The 19,137-nt window shown below is 44.4% G+C and overlaps 1 protein-coding gene and 1 long non-coding RNA gene across 2 annotated transcripts; both read right to left on the bottom strand.

Annotated features, from left to right (window-relative positions):
* Positions 1 to 1,731: 1,731 nt before the first annotated feature.
* LOC125724009 (uncharacterized) lies at positions 1,732 to 9,677 on the bottom strand. The gene is made up of 3 exons (XR_007387112.1): positions 9,615 to 9,677; positions 4,388 to 9,379; positions 1,732 to 3,507 (listed from the first exon to the last, which is right to left on the bottom strand). It is a non-coding gene; the product is annotated as an uncharacterized LOC125724009 (long non-coding RNA).
* Positions 9,678 to 9,814: 137 nt separating this feature from the next.
* LOC125724008 (uncharacterized) lies at positions 9,815 to 11,965 on the bottom strand. Its single transcript, XM_049000845.1, has one exon. It carries the CDS (start codon positions 11,782 to 11,784, stop codon positions 9,862 to 9,864), a length of 1,923 nt encoding a protein of 640 aa, XP_048856802.1. The 5' UTR covers positions 11,785 to 11,965; the 3' UTR covers positions 9,815 to 9,861.
* Positions 11,966 to 19,137: the final 7,172 nt, after the last annotated feature.

The raw sequence follows: 19,137 nt of genomic DNA, 5'->3' as shown, positions 1-19,137 counted from the left end.
AGCGTGGGCAGCTAACATGTTACAAGGACCATCTAGTGTTCACTTTGGAATAGCGTGGGCAGCTAACATGTTACAAGGACCATCTAGTGTTCACTTTGGAATAGCGTGGGCAGCTAACATGTTACAAGAGCCATCTAGTGTTCACTTTGGAATAGCGTGGGCAGCTAACATATTGCAAGGGCCATCTAGTGTTCACTTTGGAATAGCGTGGGCAGCTAACATGTTACAAGGGCCATCTAGTGTTCACTTTGGAATAGCGTGGGCAGCTAACATGTTACAAGGGCCATCTAGTGTTCACTTTGGAATAGCGTGGGCAGCTAACATGTTACAAGGGCCATCTAGTGTTCACTTTGGAATAGCGTGGGCAGCTAACATATTGCAAGGGCCATCTAGTGTTCACTTTGGAATAGCGTGGGCAGCTAACATATTGCAAGGGCCATCTAGTGTTCACTTTGGAATAGCGTGGGCAGCTAACGTGTTGCAAGGGCCATCTAGTGTTCAGTTTGGAATAGCGTGGGCAGCTTGTGTGTATGGGGGGGGGGGGGGGGGGCAGCTGCGATTCAAACCCCATCTCCCCATTCCAGAGACTGGAGTCTTAAACTACTGCAGTGTTGATCCCTTTTCCCTCTCCTGTCAAACATAAGGAGTCTATCTTCCTTATAAACCCTCTTTAATTAACAGCTTAACCTAAATGAGGAGATATTATGTAACCTAAATAAACCTCAGCTTGATATTTTACTCCCGTCCACAAGGCTTTGTTCAGTTAATACCATCGGGGAGTAACTCAATACATTCACACACACACACACACACACACTTATTTATAAACCTATATTTGTACCACTGTTTATTCCGGTTGGTAAATCTCCTTAATTTAACATTTGATCCCTCCTGCAGTTCCTAATGACCCCATTAGAACCCTACTTATCTACTGTCCCACCTGCTGTTATTATAATAAAACCCTCACATGTATAATATCAAAACCTATAAGATATCATTGTCCATTGCCCTCCCATAAACACTGTTCCCCTACTAATTAATACACACAATAAAAACCACTTTTATTCAATGGAAGCGACCATAGATACTTAAGTCAGAGTGGTAACTTGGTCCTCAAGATGAAGGCAGATGAAAGAAGAGGAAAAGTACATTCAGTATTACATGGGTTCAATATCAGGTTAAGGTCAATATTATCCCCATTTGTTAAAACCTCTGGGGACCCATGTGCTTACGCATTCAATCCAAAATCGCTCCCACCTCTGTCTCTATGTTGGGAAACCAGTTTAGCTTGCTTAAATAGCATAGTTTCTCCTTTGCAACAGTCTGTCACCCTAAGGCCCCATATTATGGTTAATGGTGCATTCGATTATCTCTCAGAACTCGGCAATTCCGAGTTGAGTGACATCACATCCGACAATCTCCCGTTCGAGCTACCACAACTCGAAACAAACATGGCTGCCTCCATGAATACGCTGCTGTGTGTTGTTGCTTTGTATTTTAGCAGTTTTGGAGTAAGATTATTATTTCGAGAGACAAACAAACAAAAAACACAAACTAGTCAAACAACATTAAAAGCTTTATAAAATATTTTAGTATATTCATAGCGATATTCTTTTTTTGAGAGGCAAACAAACTACAAACAAACCAAAAACACTAGCAAGTCTGGTAAAAATCTGATATTGCTGCTAGGATACAACAACAACAAATTTCTTTACAACTCTTTGTGTGGGAAACCTAAAGCAAGCTGAACTCTGTAGAATAGTTTCTACTTTGCAACAGTCTGTTGTATCACCTTAAGGCGCCATGTACTTGGGCACCAGCTGCTTTTGCCTGACGGGGGTGTAACCAGACCTTGTTACTCAGTCATGTTTTGGTTGACGCTGAAGCAGGACATTAATAGGACAGAACAGAAAGCCTTTATTGTCATTGTACAGGGAGGAAATACAGTAAATAGGCATAATATACAACATATACAGGGGAGGGGTGGCATGGTGGTGCAGTGGTTAGCACTGTTGCCTCACACCTCTGGGACCCGGGTTCGAGTCTCCACCTAGGTCACATATGTGCGGAGTTTGCATGTTCTCCCCATGTCGTCATGGGGTTTCCTCTGGGTACTCCGGTTTCCCCCCACAGTCCAAAGACATGCTGAGGCTAATTGGATTTGCTAAATTGCCCGTAATAGTGCTTGTCTGAGTGAATTGTGTGTGAGTGTGCCCTGCGATGGGCTGGCCCCCCATCCTGGGTTGTTCCCTGCCTCGTGCCCATTGCTTCTGGGATAGGCTCTGGGCCCCCTGCGACCCAGTAGGATAAGTGGTTTGGAAAATGGATGGATGGATGGACTGGACTATGCTGTGAAACAACAAGAGGACTAGGACAAGCAGGTGGAATGGGCAGAGCTGGTGCTGGGCATCATGACAGTTACAAAAAGCTAATGGGACTGGGGACCAGGAACCACACAAGATCATATATCAATGTAACCCAATGACCAGGGAAGATGACAACAGAGCATTGAACCTAAGGGGACACTCAAATGGGGAACACCATTGGGAACAGGACTTTGGGACTAGGGCATTATGGATCACTGACAGGTCACCAGGGAGGGCGGGCCAAGGGAATGCCACTGAGGGGAAAAACACGGGGACCAGGACTGAAGAAGGGGAAAGCCTGAGATCTGGAGGGAAAGTGGAACAGAAACTCGGGAACATATGAAGCCGCGGGCCCTACAGGCATTGGGACAAGAACTGGAGAGCGTTAGCTGCTGCGGGTCAGGCCCACAAGGAAGGTCTGGTTGGACCTGGGTCGAGCTGTGAGACTATTGCTGTGGATGGATTTGGGGCAGCAGGAGCTGGCAACACTGACGCCTTGTGGTCCTCAGGTGAACCGACAGGGGTCACTGAGTTGGCCCGGAAGGGATCTGGGTGGCACAAACACAGTGTGTGCCTTCGGCATCCCTTCCAGGATATGGAGAGTCTACCTGACCTTCTTCAACACCGTTCATGATGTCAGTGGCTACCCCAGGTCCAGGAAATGTGAGGCTGAAGCTGGAACCTGCAGCTGGGTAATTATGAGCAAGGAACAGGAACAGGGGCCAAAGTGATGGCCGTAGCATTCAACTCCAGGTCCTCTAGTGGGGCATCCTCTGGCTCACTTTCCACTGTAATTGAAAGCAGCCACAGGAGACAGAGGATAATATTGTACTGAGGGGCGAGAGCTACAGAATGCAGAGAAAAAGAAACAAAGGGAGCAGCAGCAGCAGAAATAGGCATTAGCAGTAGCAGCATTAGTATAATTAGCATATAATCACCATAAAATTAGCCAATGGCACAACACTTAGCAGTAGCTAGCAAAATCTATAACTCTCCATCTAGCCCTTGAAATAAAATGACAAAAACATAAACTGAAACTAAAATATATAAAACGTTAACTTTCGGTGTATAACCCACTGCCTTACCTCTGGTTCCGGCTCCCAGGATCTTTATTGCTGGGGACCAGATACAGCCACATTACCTGCATTGTGAGGGAGTGTCAGTTACAGCACTATGATCATGTTGCACGTTTCCCTGAGGGTAATCTGGCTCCCAGAATCCTCATTGCTGGGGACCCAAGCAGCTGGACCAGGCCGAGGGTACGGTCACATTACAACCAGCTGCAGCAGATGTACAGCCATTTTCGGAGTGTGGGACTGGACCGTGTGTCTGCCTGGGGGATTGACAGGTAGGATCCCGAGGAGTTTCGCCATGTGGTGGTGGTTTCGCCATACTCCCCAACCTGACCTGACCTGACCTTGCAGATCATAGCCCCCCGCCAACACCTCGACCACACAGTGTCCCCCCGACACCTTGATCGCCCATATAGCCCCCTGCTGGCACCTTGAACACCCATAGCTCCCCGCAGACACCTTGACTACCCATAGCCCCCCGCCGACACCTCGACCACCCAGTGTCCCCCCCACGGACACCTTGACCACCCATAACCCCCCGCAGACACCTTGACCACCCATAGCCCCCCGCAGACAGCTTGACCACCCATAGCCCCCCGCCGACACCTCGACCACCCAGTGTCCCCCCCGCTGACACCTCGACCATCCAGTGTCTCCCAGACACCTTGACCGTCTATAACTCCCAACAACAACAACAAATTTATTTTTGTATAGCGCATTATCACAACATTACATTGTCTCAAAGCGCTTTACAGCATCCGCACCAAAAGCCCCCAGTGAGCAAGCCAAAGGCGACAGTGGCAAGGAAAAACTCCCAAGAAGGAAGAAACCTTGGGAGGGACCAGACTCAAAGGGGGAGCCCATCCTCCAGGGGCCGGCAGGGATAATCAAATAAGAGTGAAAGGCAGTGGTGTCAGACATGAAAGATGACACTGGCAGAAAGGTGACCTGGATGCAGGGACGTCACTGGTGGTGGTGACATCACATGTAGTAGGGTATGCTGGACATCTTGATAGATTGAGGTCTCCAGGCATCACCCCCCAGGAGGAATATGGGAAATAAAATGTACAATTAGTCAAAGTAGAGGAGGCTATCGGCAGTGCTAAAAGCTAGATGAGTGCAATATGAAGTCCAATGTACAAGCTCCGGCAGATATGGCTATGGCAGCATCAGTAGGAGGGAGAGGCAAGTGGGAATGCAGGCATGGGGAGTCCCTGAAATGTCAGCACTCCAGCTCCACAAGGGATTGCGAAGCTAGAGTGACAGACTGACAGTCCAGTTAATCCAAAGCCAATGGCACCGATCCCCACCCAGCTCTACACCTCACACTACAGGTCTGACTGGGAGTGAAGAGTTAGCTAGAGCTAGAACTAGTGTCCCTATATGCTAAACTAAACAGGTGTGTTTTTAGTGTAGACTTGAATATTGAGAGTGAGCCTGAAACCCACACATCTGGTGGGAGACCATTCCACAGCTGAGGATCTCTGTAGGAGAAAGCTCTGTCTGTCTTAGCCATTAAATGTATTTTACAGGCCCTATGTCTGTATCATGCCACATGCTATAAAATCACATTTCCTGTATGGCATCCAGTAGGCATGTAACGATGAATCGCGAATTGGTTAAAAATTGATGTAAATGCACGACGATTTAAACTGGCTGATGTGGAAAATGAATCGCTACTTCAGGAGAACTTCACGGTACTTTATTTAACAGAAAAACTGGTGTAATATTACATTTGATTTCACAATGTCAATTCGATGTCAGATGTCACTGCGTATTCACATTGACGTCGTACATTAGTTTTTGATTTTGCCCTAACGGAGGAGGACACACCCCCCGGCAGTGTGGCAGCATTTTAGCTTTCTGGTAATCACAAACAAAAACAGCGAGAAAAGCACAGACAAGGAAAAAACTGCGTGTAAACATTGTAAAAGACTAACATACACAAATAGCACATATTAATGAATAAAGGTGTACCGAACGTTTTATGAATGCAATACAAAAGCATTATGAAGGTGTAGTTAATGTAAAGTGTTATGCATTTATTTGAAGATTTTTTTTTTTTTTTTAATTTGGGATTTTTTTTTATTTTTTAAAACAGAATTTTATTCAATTTCAGTTGCACTGTTAAGAAGAGGACACATTTTGCACAGTTTAGAAAGATAAAGGAATATTTTTGAGTAAATTTGCCTACAGCTCATCTTGCTAAAAAAAATCTGTTAACTCAGAATCATGAATTGTATCGAATCGTGAGTTGAGTGTATCGTTACATCCCTAGCATCCAGTATAACAGCTGGTATACACAGTATTGAAATGTAGTCAGAAATGCTATCATACAGCTGGTATACACAGTGTAGTCAGAAATGCTGTCATCTCTGAATGGCAGAGAGGACTAAAGTCACAAGTTCCCTCCTGATTGATCTGCAAGGGGTTTAACAATGATACACTGGGGAGTTATCAGATGATCAGATGCGCAAAGATCATTGTTCTGATAGAGCAACACTCATAGTCAGTGCCAACATTCAGACTAAGAAGCATTCAGTCATATCCACACTCCAAATGAGAGACATCGCTTTCTCTATTTTGACATTCAGACAGACATTCAGTCATATCCACACTCCAAATGAGAAACATGCCGGGGACGTGACCGATGCGCTACGCATACACGGATACAGAGGAAATCTCTATTTTGCTCTGTTTCTGAAATATTTTTTGTGCATAGCGTGTTTTGATGCTAGTTTCATCTCTTGACTCTACTCATCAAGACGGATCTGAGGACCTTTTTCCTCAAGTCTCTACGACATTCCTACGACAGCATGTTAGCATCAAAACTGGAAGTGGGCGTATCTCCGCCTAGGAATATCGGAGATACGCCCACTTCCGGTTTTGATGCTAAAATGCTAACATGCTAAGTTTTGAAAACTGCAGATTCTGAATCTAGGAGGAACAATACACCTAGATCTAACGTTTCAGCCTGATCTGAGGAACTTTTTCTAAAGTCTCTACGACATTCCTAGGCGGAGATACGCCCACTTCCGGTTTTCATGCTAAAATGCTAACATGCTTGTAGCTTTTTTTGTACATTGCCTGTTTTGATGCTAGTCAAAACAGGATGACATGACAATAGAAAACATTTTAACACATTCCTGACGTAATTTCCGCTGTTTCCTCCGAGAGGGATACTGACTGCTAGCGCGCGAACTTTGAAACTATAGATATCACCTAAATAATAATTCGAGTTAAGTCATTGGAAAAAGCTTCGCAAGATTAATAATCCTCCAAAAAAATTAATTTCCCAGACTCCGACGAATTAATCACCTACGCAAGTACCGACCCACGATCGTTCAATTAAGAAGGTGCTTCCAGCCTTAGAGCCTCAGTTTACCGTAAGTACAACGCCATGTCTCCTGTTCCGTGTTCTGAGTGCAATATGTTTAGCTATTCTTCTCCAGTCATTAGCGGTATTTATACATGTGAGAAGTGTCAGTTAGTCGTTACGCTGACGGAGAAGATTGTAGTGTTAGAGGGACGTATCCGGACGTTACATAACATTCAGGAGAATGAGAGTTTTATTGACTCAGTATTAGCGGCTCCGGATATGTCCGCGATAGCCAGTAAGTCTCCCCCTGCTCCGGCAGCAGAGCCTTCGCAGCAAGGCGAGTGGGTGACGACCCGGTGGCATAGTCGTAAATCCAAACCAAACTTACACCGGCACCATTCGCTTATCTGCGTTTCCAACAGGTTCTCCCCACTCAGTGAAACTCCCACTGAGACACCTGTTGAAAGTGCTCTAGTAATTGGTGACTCTATTCTAAGAAACGTGAGAGTAGCGACTCCAGCAACCATTGTAAGTTGTCTCCCTGGTGCCAGAGCAACCAACATCTCGGCAAATTTAAAAGTGCTGGCTAAAAGTAAACGTAAATACTCTCAGATAGTTATCCACGTCGGCACTAATGATGTCCGATTGAGGCAATCGGAGATCACTAAGGCAAATTTTCAAAAGGTGTGCAACATTGCAAAGAAGATGTGTGTGTCAGTAACGTGCTCTGGCCCCATCCCTGCTAGACATGGCGATGAAATGTACAGCATATTATCGTCGCTACATCGCTGGCTGTCGGAATGGTGCCCGATAAATGGTGTAGGTTATATAGACAACTGGCGGATGTTCTGGGGTAGGCCTGGGCTTTTGAAGAGGGACGGTATTCACCCCTCGCGGGCTGGTGCCGACCTCCTGTCTAAAAGCATAGCCCGTAGTCTACAGGAAGATCACTGGCTCCTAAAGCACTATTAATAAATGAAATAATTACTGATTTTAGTCTTGGTGCCCTGTGCCTTACTGAGACCTGGCTTAAACCGGATGAATTCATGGCACTAAATGAATCTACTCCAGCGGAATACAGTTATAAGGATAACCCTCGACCAAATCGCAAAGTGTTGCTGCAATTTTTCAGTCCAACTTAGGAGTGTCTGAGAAATGTGGTGTGAGTTTCAGCACATTTGAAACTCTTGTTCTTAGCCTTGCTGGCTCATCTCTTACTAGTTCGTCACCCCAAATCATCATTGTTATTGTGTATAGACCGCCTGGGCCGTACAGTGATTTTCTTAAGGAATTTGCTGATTTTTTAACAAACCTGGTGGTCAGTACTGACAAAGCCGTTATTGTGGGTGATTTTAACATTCGTATGGAGAAGGATAATGATCCTTTAAAAATAGCGTTTGCAGCTATTCTTGACTCTGTAGGTGTATGTCAGAATGTAGTCGGGCCTACTCATGTCTGTAACCATACCCTTGATTTGATCATTAGTCATGGCATCGTGGTAGAACATGTGTCTATTATGCCACAGAGTCCTCTGCTCTCAGATCATTACTTGTTAACATTTGAAATCCAGTATAACCTCCTGTTGACCATCACTCCAAAGTATAAAATCAGACGTCCTATTAAGGCACTAACTACAACAACATTTATGAAACAACTTCCACAGTCCTTTAGCCTTACATCTGAAGCATCGTGTGTAAATGAACTTGAACAGGTAACTTCAAACATGGAAAAATCCCTTCGCAGTACTCTAGATCTTGTGGCTCCACTTAAGAGGATAAAGCATAGAGATAACAAAACTGCCTCCTGGCACTCTGATAATACACGTGATCTCAAACAGGCATCACGCAAGCTAGAGCGAAAATGGCGCTCAACTAAACTGGAAGTTTTCAAATCTGCCTGGAAAGAGAGCCTCTCTAAATACAGACAAGCACTAGTGACTGCTTGGTCTGTGTATCTCTCCAGATTAATAGACATGAACAAAACCAATCCTAAATTCCTATTTGAATCCGTGGCTAGGATAACACAGAATTCCGCATTAAACTTGAAAATCCCGCAAGCTCTTAAGAGTGATGACTTTCTTACATTTTTTAATGGTAAGATAACTACAATTAGACAGACTATCCAGTGCACACCTTTACCTACTTACGGCTGCCTGCCTCCTGCTAGTCTTATGTCTACCAATAATGAGACCTTTGAATCATGCATTCCTATTACACACTCAGAACTTTTGAGCTTAATTTTCTCCTGTAAATCCTCTACTAGCCTTGTAGACCCAATTCCTACAAAATTCTTCAAGGAAATTGCACCACAGATTGACACTACCATGTTAAATGTGTTAAATTCTTCTCTTAGGCTTGGATATGTTCTAAAACCTTTTAAAATGGCTGTTATCAGACCCGTCCTAAAGAAACCAAATCGTGAACCCAGTGTTTTAGGAAACTATAGACCTATCTCAAATCTTCCTTTCATTTCAAAGATCATGGAAAAAGTTGTAGTTCGTCTGTTCTGCCCTCTGCGTCAAACGCCTTGCTTGACTCGGCAGTCAGATAACGTTTCCCAAAAGACAACAGACTCAGACGGTAATGTTTATCCTTTACTGTTGCTTATGGAATGACGTAAAACTGCAAAACATACAAATTGCAGAATGGTAAGTATACAAAAATAATATGTACACATACAAGCACAACTGGGACCTGTTATAGACATATTACTAGTCTTAAGCTTCCCTAAATCATAAAGGTAATACAATCATTTAAATAAAGAATAAAGTTATATATCCAACATGTAAATTAACATGGATATAACGTATGTATACGTAGACATAAGTAAAATAATAATTGTACAATGTCTACATACCGAATGTGCCTTCAAATCAACTTAAATCAGGGAGCGATAACAGCCATGACCATGTGCTCTTTGCTATTACTGCTAGACTCACATTTTTAACGTCATCAAACAAGGACACTAACGCTAAGTGTAGTACCAATCTTTGTCCAGAAGATGGCACTAAACTGCAACTCTATACAAGGTTAAATCTGACTATCTCAATAGAACAGCACACTCCCCGTCTGGTATTCTAAAAATACCAAACTCTCTCTTCCTTTTAATTTTTAACATCCTGTTTAGGATCGTCATGGAGGAGTAGTATCATCTCATTAATTGGTCTGAGAAACAATTTGGGACCATCTTTCCCAATGATCCTCACTTGTACTTTCCTGACTCGTCCATCCTGACCAGGGTAAGTTTCCGTTATGATACCCAAGGGCCAGTCATTCCGTTTGGACTGAGAGTCTTTGAGCAGGACTATACATCCTTTGGAGACGTTGGGTTGTTGATGTTGCCACTTCCGCCTGTACTGTAGTGTAGCGAGGTACTGTTTACGCCATCTGTCCCAAAACATACTTGCAAGGCTTTGAACCATACGCCACTGTTGTTTGTATAGACCAGGCTTCTCAAAATTCCCAGGAGGAAGTAAGTCGGTACCAGACTTTTGGGTAAGTACTGTTGCTGGTGTTAAGATGAAAGGATCCGCCGGATCAGTCGACACAGGTATCAAAGGTCTGTTGTTTATAATGGCAGTGACTTCGGCCATAAAGGTGGAAAGTACCTCATGAGTGAGTTTGGAGGACGTCGTCTGAAGGAGCATAGAATCCAAGATCTTACGAGTGAGTCCAATCATCCTTTCCCACGCGCCACCCATATGCGATGAATGGGGAGGGTTGAATGTCCACACACACCCCTGATCTGACAGGAAACGTTCCACTGCCTTTTCATCCACATTAGAAGATATCTGTAGATCTTTACAAGCTCCAATGAAATTAGTTCCTCTATCTGAGCGAATCTGTTTCACTGGACCCCGGATTGCCAAGAACCTCCTTAAGGCATTAATAAAGCTAGAAGTACTCAGAGATTCAATCACCTCTATGTGAATGGCCCTGATACTTAGACACATGAATAACACTGCCCATCTTTTATTTTCTGCTATGCCACCTCTTGTTTTTCGAGCAGACACTGACCAGGGCCCGAACACATCTATTCCCACATGCGTGAAAGGAGGCTCTGCACTGAGTCTGTCTTTGGGCAGATCTGCCATCTTTTGAGTTTCACAACCCCGCCTGAGTCTACGACATACAACACAGGAATGGATGAGACTGCTCACCCGTCTTTTACCTCCTATTATCCAATAGCCGGCAGATCTTATCGCACCCTCTGTAAGGTGACGACCTTGGTGATGAGTTTGCTCATGAAAGTGTCGTATCAAGAGTAAGGCTACATGGCTCTTACCAGGTATGATGAGGGGCCTCTTTTCTCCAGAGCTTAAATCGGCATTGAGCAGACAACCACCAATCCTTAAGAGACCACTTTCATCCACGAAAGGGTCTAGTTTCTGAAGCGTGCTAGTTTTTGGAAGCGATTTGTTCTGTTTCAGACACTGCAACTCTTCAGCGTACATTTCCCGTTGTATGGCTTTCACAACAACAACTTTGCTCTGATGTATTGTGTCAGTACTCAGGGGCAACTCACAACAGTGCCAACCCTTGCACGTTGGAGTGCTGCTGTTCGGGTCCTGCTTGTAAGAGCATGCAATGTGAATCAACTTGCCTATAGCTCTGATCAAACGACTCCAATCAGAAAATCGTTCAAAGCGTTTTGAGACAGTGGTGTTCAACACTGTTACATGTGTACGAATTTCTACATCCTGCTCAGGATCGACAAGTGCATAGGGAGCTTTAGCGACAGTCTCTGTCTTTGGTCGATGCAAAAATGCAAGTCCACTGAACCAGATTGTGTTTTGCAACTTCATGGGTGCTATGGGCCGTGTTGCAATATCCGCAGGGTTATGCTCTGAACTTACATAATGCCACTGATCTGGAGTAGTGCTTCTCCGAATTCTCTGTATTCGGTTGCTCACATAGACATGAAATCTGCGTTCCTCATTGTAGATATAGCCAAGAACAACTCGACTATCTGTGTAGAAGTTTATCTTGTCAAACTTAACAGCAATCTCCTCAGTAATGGTTTCCATTATGTTCACAGCCAACACTGCCGCACATAATTCCAGTCGCGGTATAGTGAGCTCTGGTCGTGGAGCTAACCTTGCTTTGCCTGCGATGAACCCTATATGACAGTTACCATCTGAGTCAACTGTTTTTAGGTAAGCGACTGCTGCAATTATTTTCTCTGAAGCATCAGAAAACACAGAGAGCTCTGTGAATTTTGCATCTGACAGTGATGTTGATCCATAACTTCTTGGCACTTGCACATGTTGCAAATCTTGCAGAGAGTTTTTCCATGACTCCCATAGCTCTTGATTGCTCACAGGCAAGGGTGAATCCCAGTCAGTAAAGTTTCCGGTCAATTCCCTCAATAGTACTTTGCCCTGAACTGTAACAGGAGCTACGAATCCTAACGGATCGTACAAGCTGTTTATCACCAAAAGCAGTCCACGTCTAGTACAAGGTTTCTTATCATTCTGAACTTGGAAGTTGAAACAATCCGTATCCAAATTCCAAAGTAGGCCAAGACTGCGCTGCATGGGAAGTGAATTGACGCCTATATCCAGATCCTTTAATGCGTTGGCATAATCCTCAGATGGAAACGCTCTCATGACTTCCTTACTGTTTGAAGCCAACTTATGCAACTTCAAATTGGAATTGGCCAGCATGTCCTGTGTCCGTTTTAGCAAGCTGATGGCCATTTCTGGAGTGGCTAAGGATTTCAGTCCATCATCCATATAGAAGTCTTGCTCTACGAACTGTCTGACATCTTGTCCGAACTCCTTTTCTCCTGCTTGAGCTGCACGTCGAAGACAGTAAATGGCCACTGCTGGAGATGGGCTGTTGCCAAATACATGTACCTTCATACGGTATTCGGTGGGTTCATTCTCTGGGTTATTCTCACGAAACCAAAGGAATCTGAGGTAGTCCCTATCTGCAGGTCGAACTTTGAAGCAGTAGAACATTTGTTTTATGTCTACCATGAAAGCGACTGGGTCTTTGCGGAATCGCATGAGAACTCCAAGGAGACTATTATTGAGGTCTGGACCTGACAAAAGAACCCCATTTAACGAGACGCCTTTATATTGAGCACTTGAGTCAAAGACTACTCGAATCTGGGATGGCTTTCTGGGATGGTAAACTCCAAAAGAAGGCAAATACCAACACTGTTCTTTAGGACTGACCGGAGCAGCTGTCTCTGCATGATCATTTTGGAATAGACTTTCCATAAAAGCTACAAAGTCCTTTTCCATTTCTGGCTTCTTTCTGAAAGAACGCTTAAGCGCATTAAGACGTTCCACAGCTTGTGGACGGTTGTTTGGTAGATACTGTCTTGGCTGCTTGAATGGGAGTGGGGCAACCCATGAATTTTCATCATCTTGGTAGACTTCACTGTCCATAATCTGGAGAAATAGTTTGTCCTCGATAGAGCTACTTTCTCATCATCTTTTGTTCTCTGAAATACATCCCATTCCTTTAGACCTTGAATGCTCTCCCTGAACCTGATGAGGCTCAGAAGGTGACACCTTCTGCGATTTCTCCTTTATGTTAAAATTATTAGGACATGGATAAAAATGCGTACACTGTCCATTTTCCAGAATGTTGGTGTGATAAGCTTGGACAAAGTTAGGTTTGTGAATTTTCCCAAGGCACATATCCCCAATAATTACCCACCCTAAGTCCAACTTTTGGGCGAATGGGGCATTTGGTGGACCATTTACTTGTTTATGGGCTTTGTGGACCCTGATAATGTCTCTGCCTAATAGCAGAAGAATCGGAGCATGATGGTCAGGCCGTGGAATGTACCTTGCAAGATGTCTTAAGTGCCTGTGCCTACTGATCACTTCTGGACTGGGAATTTCCGAGCGATTGTCTGGAATTTCATTGCACTCTAGAAGCACAGGTAAGGGTAAGACTACGCTTCCATCAAAAGATTCCACTTGAAAGCCTTGAGCTAGTCTGCCTTCAGTTACCATCGTACCTGCACATGTTTTGAGGGTATAGGCTATGTTACATTCTGTAATTTCAAACAAATCGAAGAATTCTGATCTTGCGAGTGACCTGTTGCTTTGGTCATCTAGTATAACATATAGAATAGAATAAACCTTTATTATCCCACGAATGAGAAATTTAGGTGTTACAGAGCTCTTGCACAAAAACGTAATATAGAACAATAGGAGCAGGTAGATACACAAAGATATAAATACAAATGTACAAAAGTTTTGGAAATAAATAAAGATGTACAGAGATATGTACAAAATGTACAGAGATATGTACACAAGTGCGGGGGTGGGGTGGGGTGTGAATGATCCTGGTTACAGCATGTGATATGTCAGTTAAACATATATGAGTAAAAAATACTCACGCTAAACTGTTATAATGTCTGACAGCCGCTGGTAAGAATGACCTGCGGTAGCGCTCCTTCCTACACTGTGGGAAGCGACTACATATGCTTTGACCGCTTTCTCTGGATGATTTTCAGGATAGACTTTCACAAGACAAACCTTTGAGCAAGAACGTGGAAGTTGACTATTTCCACATACCTCTGTACAAGCTGAAGATACCTCTGGTACCACAGGAATGTCTTCATTCATTGTTTGAATCTCCACTCCCGGGTGTTTTGGAACAGTCGCCCATGGTGCTAGGCCTGGATGAAGCGCTGCTATGTGGGTAGCACATAGCAACTTTACTGTTGCTTATGGAATGACGTAAAACTGCAAATGATGCTCTCCATGCTCTGAAGTTCTCTGGTTGATCGTTAAACTGTGTAAGGCCAGTAGACACTAATTCACGTCTCGCAATGAACCTGACCACATCAGACATTTGATTATTTGCATACAAGTGAGTACTTGGTGTTGTTTGAAAATAGTCATGTGGTACCTGTCTGTCTCTGTTCCTCTCTCCACTATCTTGACCTGCTGCAGCATATGTGTGAGGAACATCCTTTGGCGGCTGTGGGAATGCCTTACGTCGACTAGGGAGTGTAAGAGGCATACCAATAGACTGAGAAAAGGCAGGGTTCTGTATGCTCTCCACATTAACAGCCTGAAAACTGGATGGTGTGGCATATAAAGCACTCTGGCCTTCCTGCGGCACATAAAATGGAGTAGACTGTGATTGTTGCTTTCCTGAAACCCTTTTCTCCTTGTTATCATAAAACGGGCCATCCAGGACTGGCATCTCAGCTTCCTCAACATCAACTATCTGTTTTAATATGTAATCCTGCGTGCGTTCTGTTGCATCCTCTGTAGATAGTTCCATTAAACTGGATTTTCTTGTGTTTCCTAATTTTGCAGCTGTTTCTAAAGCCTCTGCCTTCGCTTGTATAGCAGCAGCTCTCTTCTCCAGTTGTAAAGCCTTTAATGAAGCCTCAAGTTGTGCTTGTTGTATTTTTAGCTCACTTTCTCTTCCAGCAAAAGCTATCTCCGCCTTAGTTGCTTCAGCCTCTGCTCTAGCCATTACAGCAGCCGTGATTACCGCTGCCGAGCCACGTGAGTAATGTGACGAACATGATGCCTTCGATGCCCGCTTCCGTGATCCAGACTTGGAGCTTGGATCAGACATTGTTGACAGATGCTCATGAGCTGACGTGCTCCCCGCCGTGGAGTCATAAACCGGAAGTTGATCGCTAAAGATATTCGTTTTACTGTTCTGCCCTCTGCGTCAAACGCCTTGCTTGACTCGGCAGTCAGATAACGTTTCCCAAAAGACAACAGACTCAGACGGTAATGTTTATCCTTTACTGTTGCTTATGGAATGACGTAAAACTGCAAAACATACAAATTACAGAATGGTAAGTATACAAAAATAATATGTACACATACAAGCACAACAGGTCCCAGTCTCAAGCCATGGGATATCTGTTAGTGCCTAGGGTAGAAAGAGCTACGGCAGGCTGCAGAGCTTTCTCCTACAGAGCTCCTCTGCTGTGGAATGGTCTTCCACCGGATGTGTGGGTTTCAGGCTCACTCTCAGTATTCAAGTCTAGACTAAAAACACACCTGTTTAGTTTAGCATATAGGGACACTAGTTCTAGATCTAGCTAACTGCTCACTCCCAGTCAGACCTACAGTGTGAGGTGTAGAGCTGGGTGGGGATCGGTGCCATTGGCTTTGGATAAACTGGACTGTCAGTCTGTCACTCTAGCTTCGCAATCCCTTGTGGAACTGGAGTGCTGACATTTCAGGGACTCCCCATGCCTGCATTCCCACTTGCCTCTCCCTCCTACTGATGCTGCCATAGCCATATCTGCCGGAGCTTGCACATTGCACTTCATTTTGCACTCACCTAGCTTTTAGCACTGCCAATAGCCTCCTCTACTTTGCCTAATTGTACATTTTATTTCCCCTACTCCTCCTGGAGGGTGATGCCTGGAGACCTCAATCTATCAAGATATCCAGCACACCCGGCCACATGTGACGTCGCCACCACCAGTGACGTCCCTGCATCCAGCTCACCGTTCTGATCTTCCATGTATGACCCGCTGCCTTACCTCTGGTTGCCTGGCGATTGGAAGAAGACTCGGCATCGGCATTAGCTTGTCATCTTCCTTGCTCTCCAGTTATTTCCCAAATCTTATGATTGGGACAATGTGACTTGGCGCTTCCCCATCTCTGGCACGTAACCATCTCTCTATTTGACTATCCCTGCCGGCCCTTGGAGGATGGGCTCCCCCTTTGAGTCTGGTCCCTCCCAAGGTTTCTTCCTTCTTGGGAGTTTTTCCTTGCCACTGTAACCTTTGGCTTACTCACTGGGGGCTTTGGGTGAGGATACTGTAAAGCGCTTTGAGACAATGTAATGTTGTGATAATGCGCTATATAAAAATAAATTTGTTTGTTTGTTAGTTTAATTTCTTCACTCTACTCATTAAGCCTGATCTGAGGAACTTTGTAATCTCTAGGACATTCCTAGGCGGAGATACGCCCACTTCCGGTTTTGATGCTAATATGCTAACATGCTAAGTTTTGAGATGACTGCAGATTCTGAATCTGGGAGGCGCGGTACACCTAGATCCAAAGAAGGCATTTTACATGCGAACATGCTAACCTGCTAATATGCTAACATGTTAACATGCTAATATGCTAATTTTTGAGATAACTGCAGATTCTGATTCTAGAATGTGTAATATGCTTAGATCCAACGTTTCAGCCTGATCTGAGCATGCTAAAGCGTTTTACATGCTAATATGCTAACATGCTAATATGCTAACATGCTAATATGCTAGCATGTTAACATGCTAATATGCTAACATTTGCGTAACCATAACCAAAAATTGCTAAGTAAAAGTACAGAATTGATCATTAGACTAACCCTACCCATGATTGCTAAGTGAATTTACAGAATTGATCATAAGACTAACTCTAACCATGATTGCCAAGTGAATTTACAGAATTAATCATTAGATTTCACCGTTGGCCAGGTTCCTAGTTAGGGTTTAGGGTTAGGTTTAGGGTTGGGGTGAGGGTTTAGGGTTGGGGTAAGGGTTTAGGGTTGGGTTTAGGAGTTGGGGTTGAGGTAAGAGATTTTAGGTGTTAGGCTTGGGGTTTAGGTGTTTGGGTTAGGGTGGGGTTTTAGGTTTCAGGTTTAGGTGTTAGGGTTGGGATTAGAGTTTAGGGTCTAGGGTTGGGGTAAGGGTTAGGTTTAGGTGAGGGTTTAGGGTTAAGTTAAGGGTTTAGGGTTGGGTTTAGGTGTTGGGGTTGAGGTTTATGGTTGGGGTAAGGGTTGGGTTTAGGTGTTAGGCTTGGGGTTTAGGTGTTAGGCTTGGGGTTTAGGTGTTAGGGTTAGGGTGGGGTTTTAGGGTTTGGGTTAGGGTTGGGGGGTCAGGGTTAGGGTATAGGGTCAGGTTTAGGCTTGGGGAAGGGGGGTTTTTTAGGGTTAGGGAAGGGGGGTGGTTTAGGGTTAGGGAGGGGGGGTTTAGGTTTAGGGAAGGGGGGGTTTAAGGTTAGGGAAGGGGGGTTAGGGTTGGGGGTTAGGGTATAGGGTCAGGTTTAGGGTTAAGGAAGGGGGGTTTTTTAGGGTTAGGGATGGGGGAGGTGGGGTTTTAGGTTTAGGGAAGGGGGGTGGTTTAGGGTTAGGGAAGGGGGGGTGATTTAGGGTTAGGGAAGGGGGGGGGGTTTAGGGTTAGGGAGTTGACCCCGGAAATGCACTGGCCTGCTTCACCTCATCCAGTAACCACCTGTCCCAATCCCCTGCTCCGGAAACGCCACCCACCCAGGGTCAGAGTGCCCAAGACGAACACCATGTGCCCCTATCCCCGTCCCTGGCATACTTGCCACAAATAGAGTACGTCCGCCGTACCTATAATTGTTTTTGGGCGTTTACGTCCACTGGACCTCTAATTATTAAATTTTATATTGGGGCTTTTTTTATGCCATAGAGGGTTAGGGGTTAGGTTTAGGGTTTAGGGTTAGGGTTTAGGGTTAGGGGTTAGGGTTCAGGGGTTAGGGTTAGGGGTTAGGGTACATATAAGTTTTTAAAAAGACACTTGGTGTGTTTTAAAGTGCACTGGCAGCACTATTCCTTGTCTTTCTGAGTCTCGATTTCTCCTGGGGAGGATGACCCTCTACTGGGGATTACAGTGGTGAGAATAATAAAAGAAACTGTACCAGTGACGACGGCAACGGCGGTGATGGCAATAGCGGCGACCTAAGTGATTGTCCCCCCTAGGGGTAAGGCCTGGGAAATAAGTAAATGGCAGGCAATGGTACAAAGGTAAGTGCATATATCCTATTTATACTTGTTTTTAATTTTTTATTCTAGAATATTTCTTCCTTTTCTTTACAGGTCAGCTCGGGAGGAGCCCAACCTGGAGTCTGGTGATGATGGTTCAACTGGTTAAAATATCCCGTCCCCCAGTGGTCAGTATTAATTATTGCAACTGGGGGAGGTTTTCAGGTAAATATTAGGATCCCCCTTGAATGGTCATAAAAGGTAAGTATAAAAGGTAAGTATCAATTTAAAACGAGGAGTATATCTAGGGTTGGTGTTCAGGTACGTGCAGATAGTCAGGATTATAGTTAAGGGTGGGGGTAGAAGTAAGGAATGGGATTAGGGTTAAGAATAGGTATTGGGGTTAAAGAAAGGAAAAGGGGTCTTAGGGTTAGGGTTTAGGGTTAGGGGTTAGGGGTTAGGGGTTAGGGTTAGGCAGCAGTGCTTGTAAACGGTACTAAACCTTTACTGGTAAAGAGCTGGCGAGAGTCCGTAATCAAACCAGCTGTTCAACAAGCTGAAAGGTGAAGAAAAGTGATGTTCTCAGTTGCTCCCATCTACTGCTGTTTGTCTTCCACAGCAGCAAAGCTACAGTAAAGCTATACAAGTTCAAATAGAAGCTGTTTGTATGCAGATAAACTGTTAGCTTAGTTTGACACAATATTTAAATTTGG

Source organism: Brienomyrus brachyistius, unplaced genomic scaffold (genome assembly GCF_023856365.1).
Source record: "Brienomyrus brachyistius isolate T26 unplaced genomic scaffold, BBRACH_0.4 scaffold53, whole genome shotgun sequence".
Classification (NCBI taxonomy): Eukaryota; Metazoa; Chordata; class Actinopteri; order Osteoglossiformes; family Mormyridae; genus Brienomyrus; species Brienomyrus brachyistius.
Note: the sequence above shows the minus strand (reverse complement) of the source record. Positions and strands in the feature narration are given on the sequence as shown.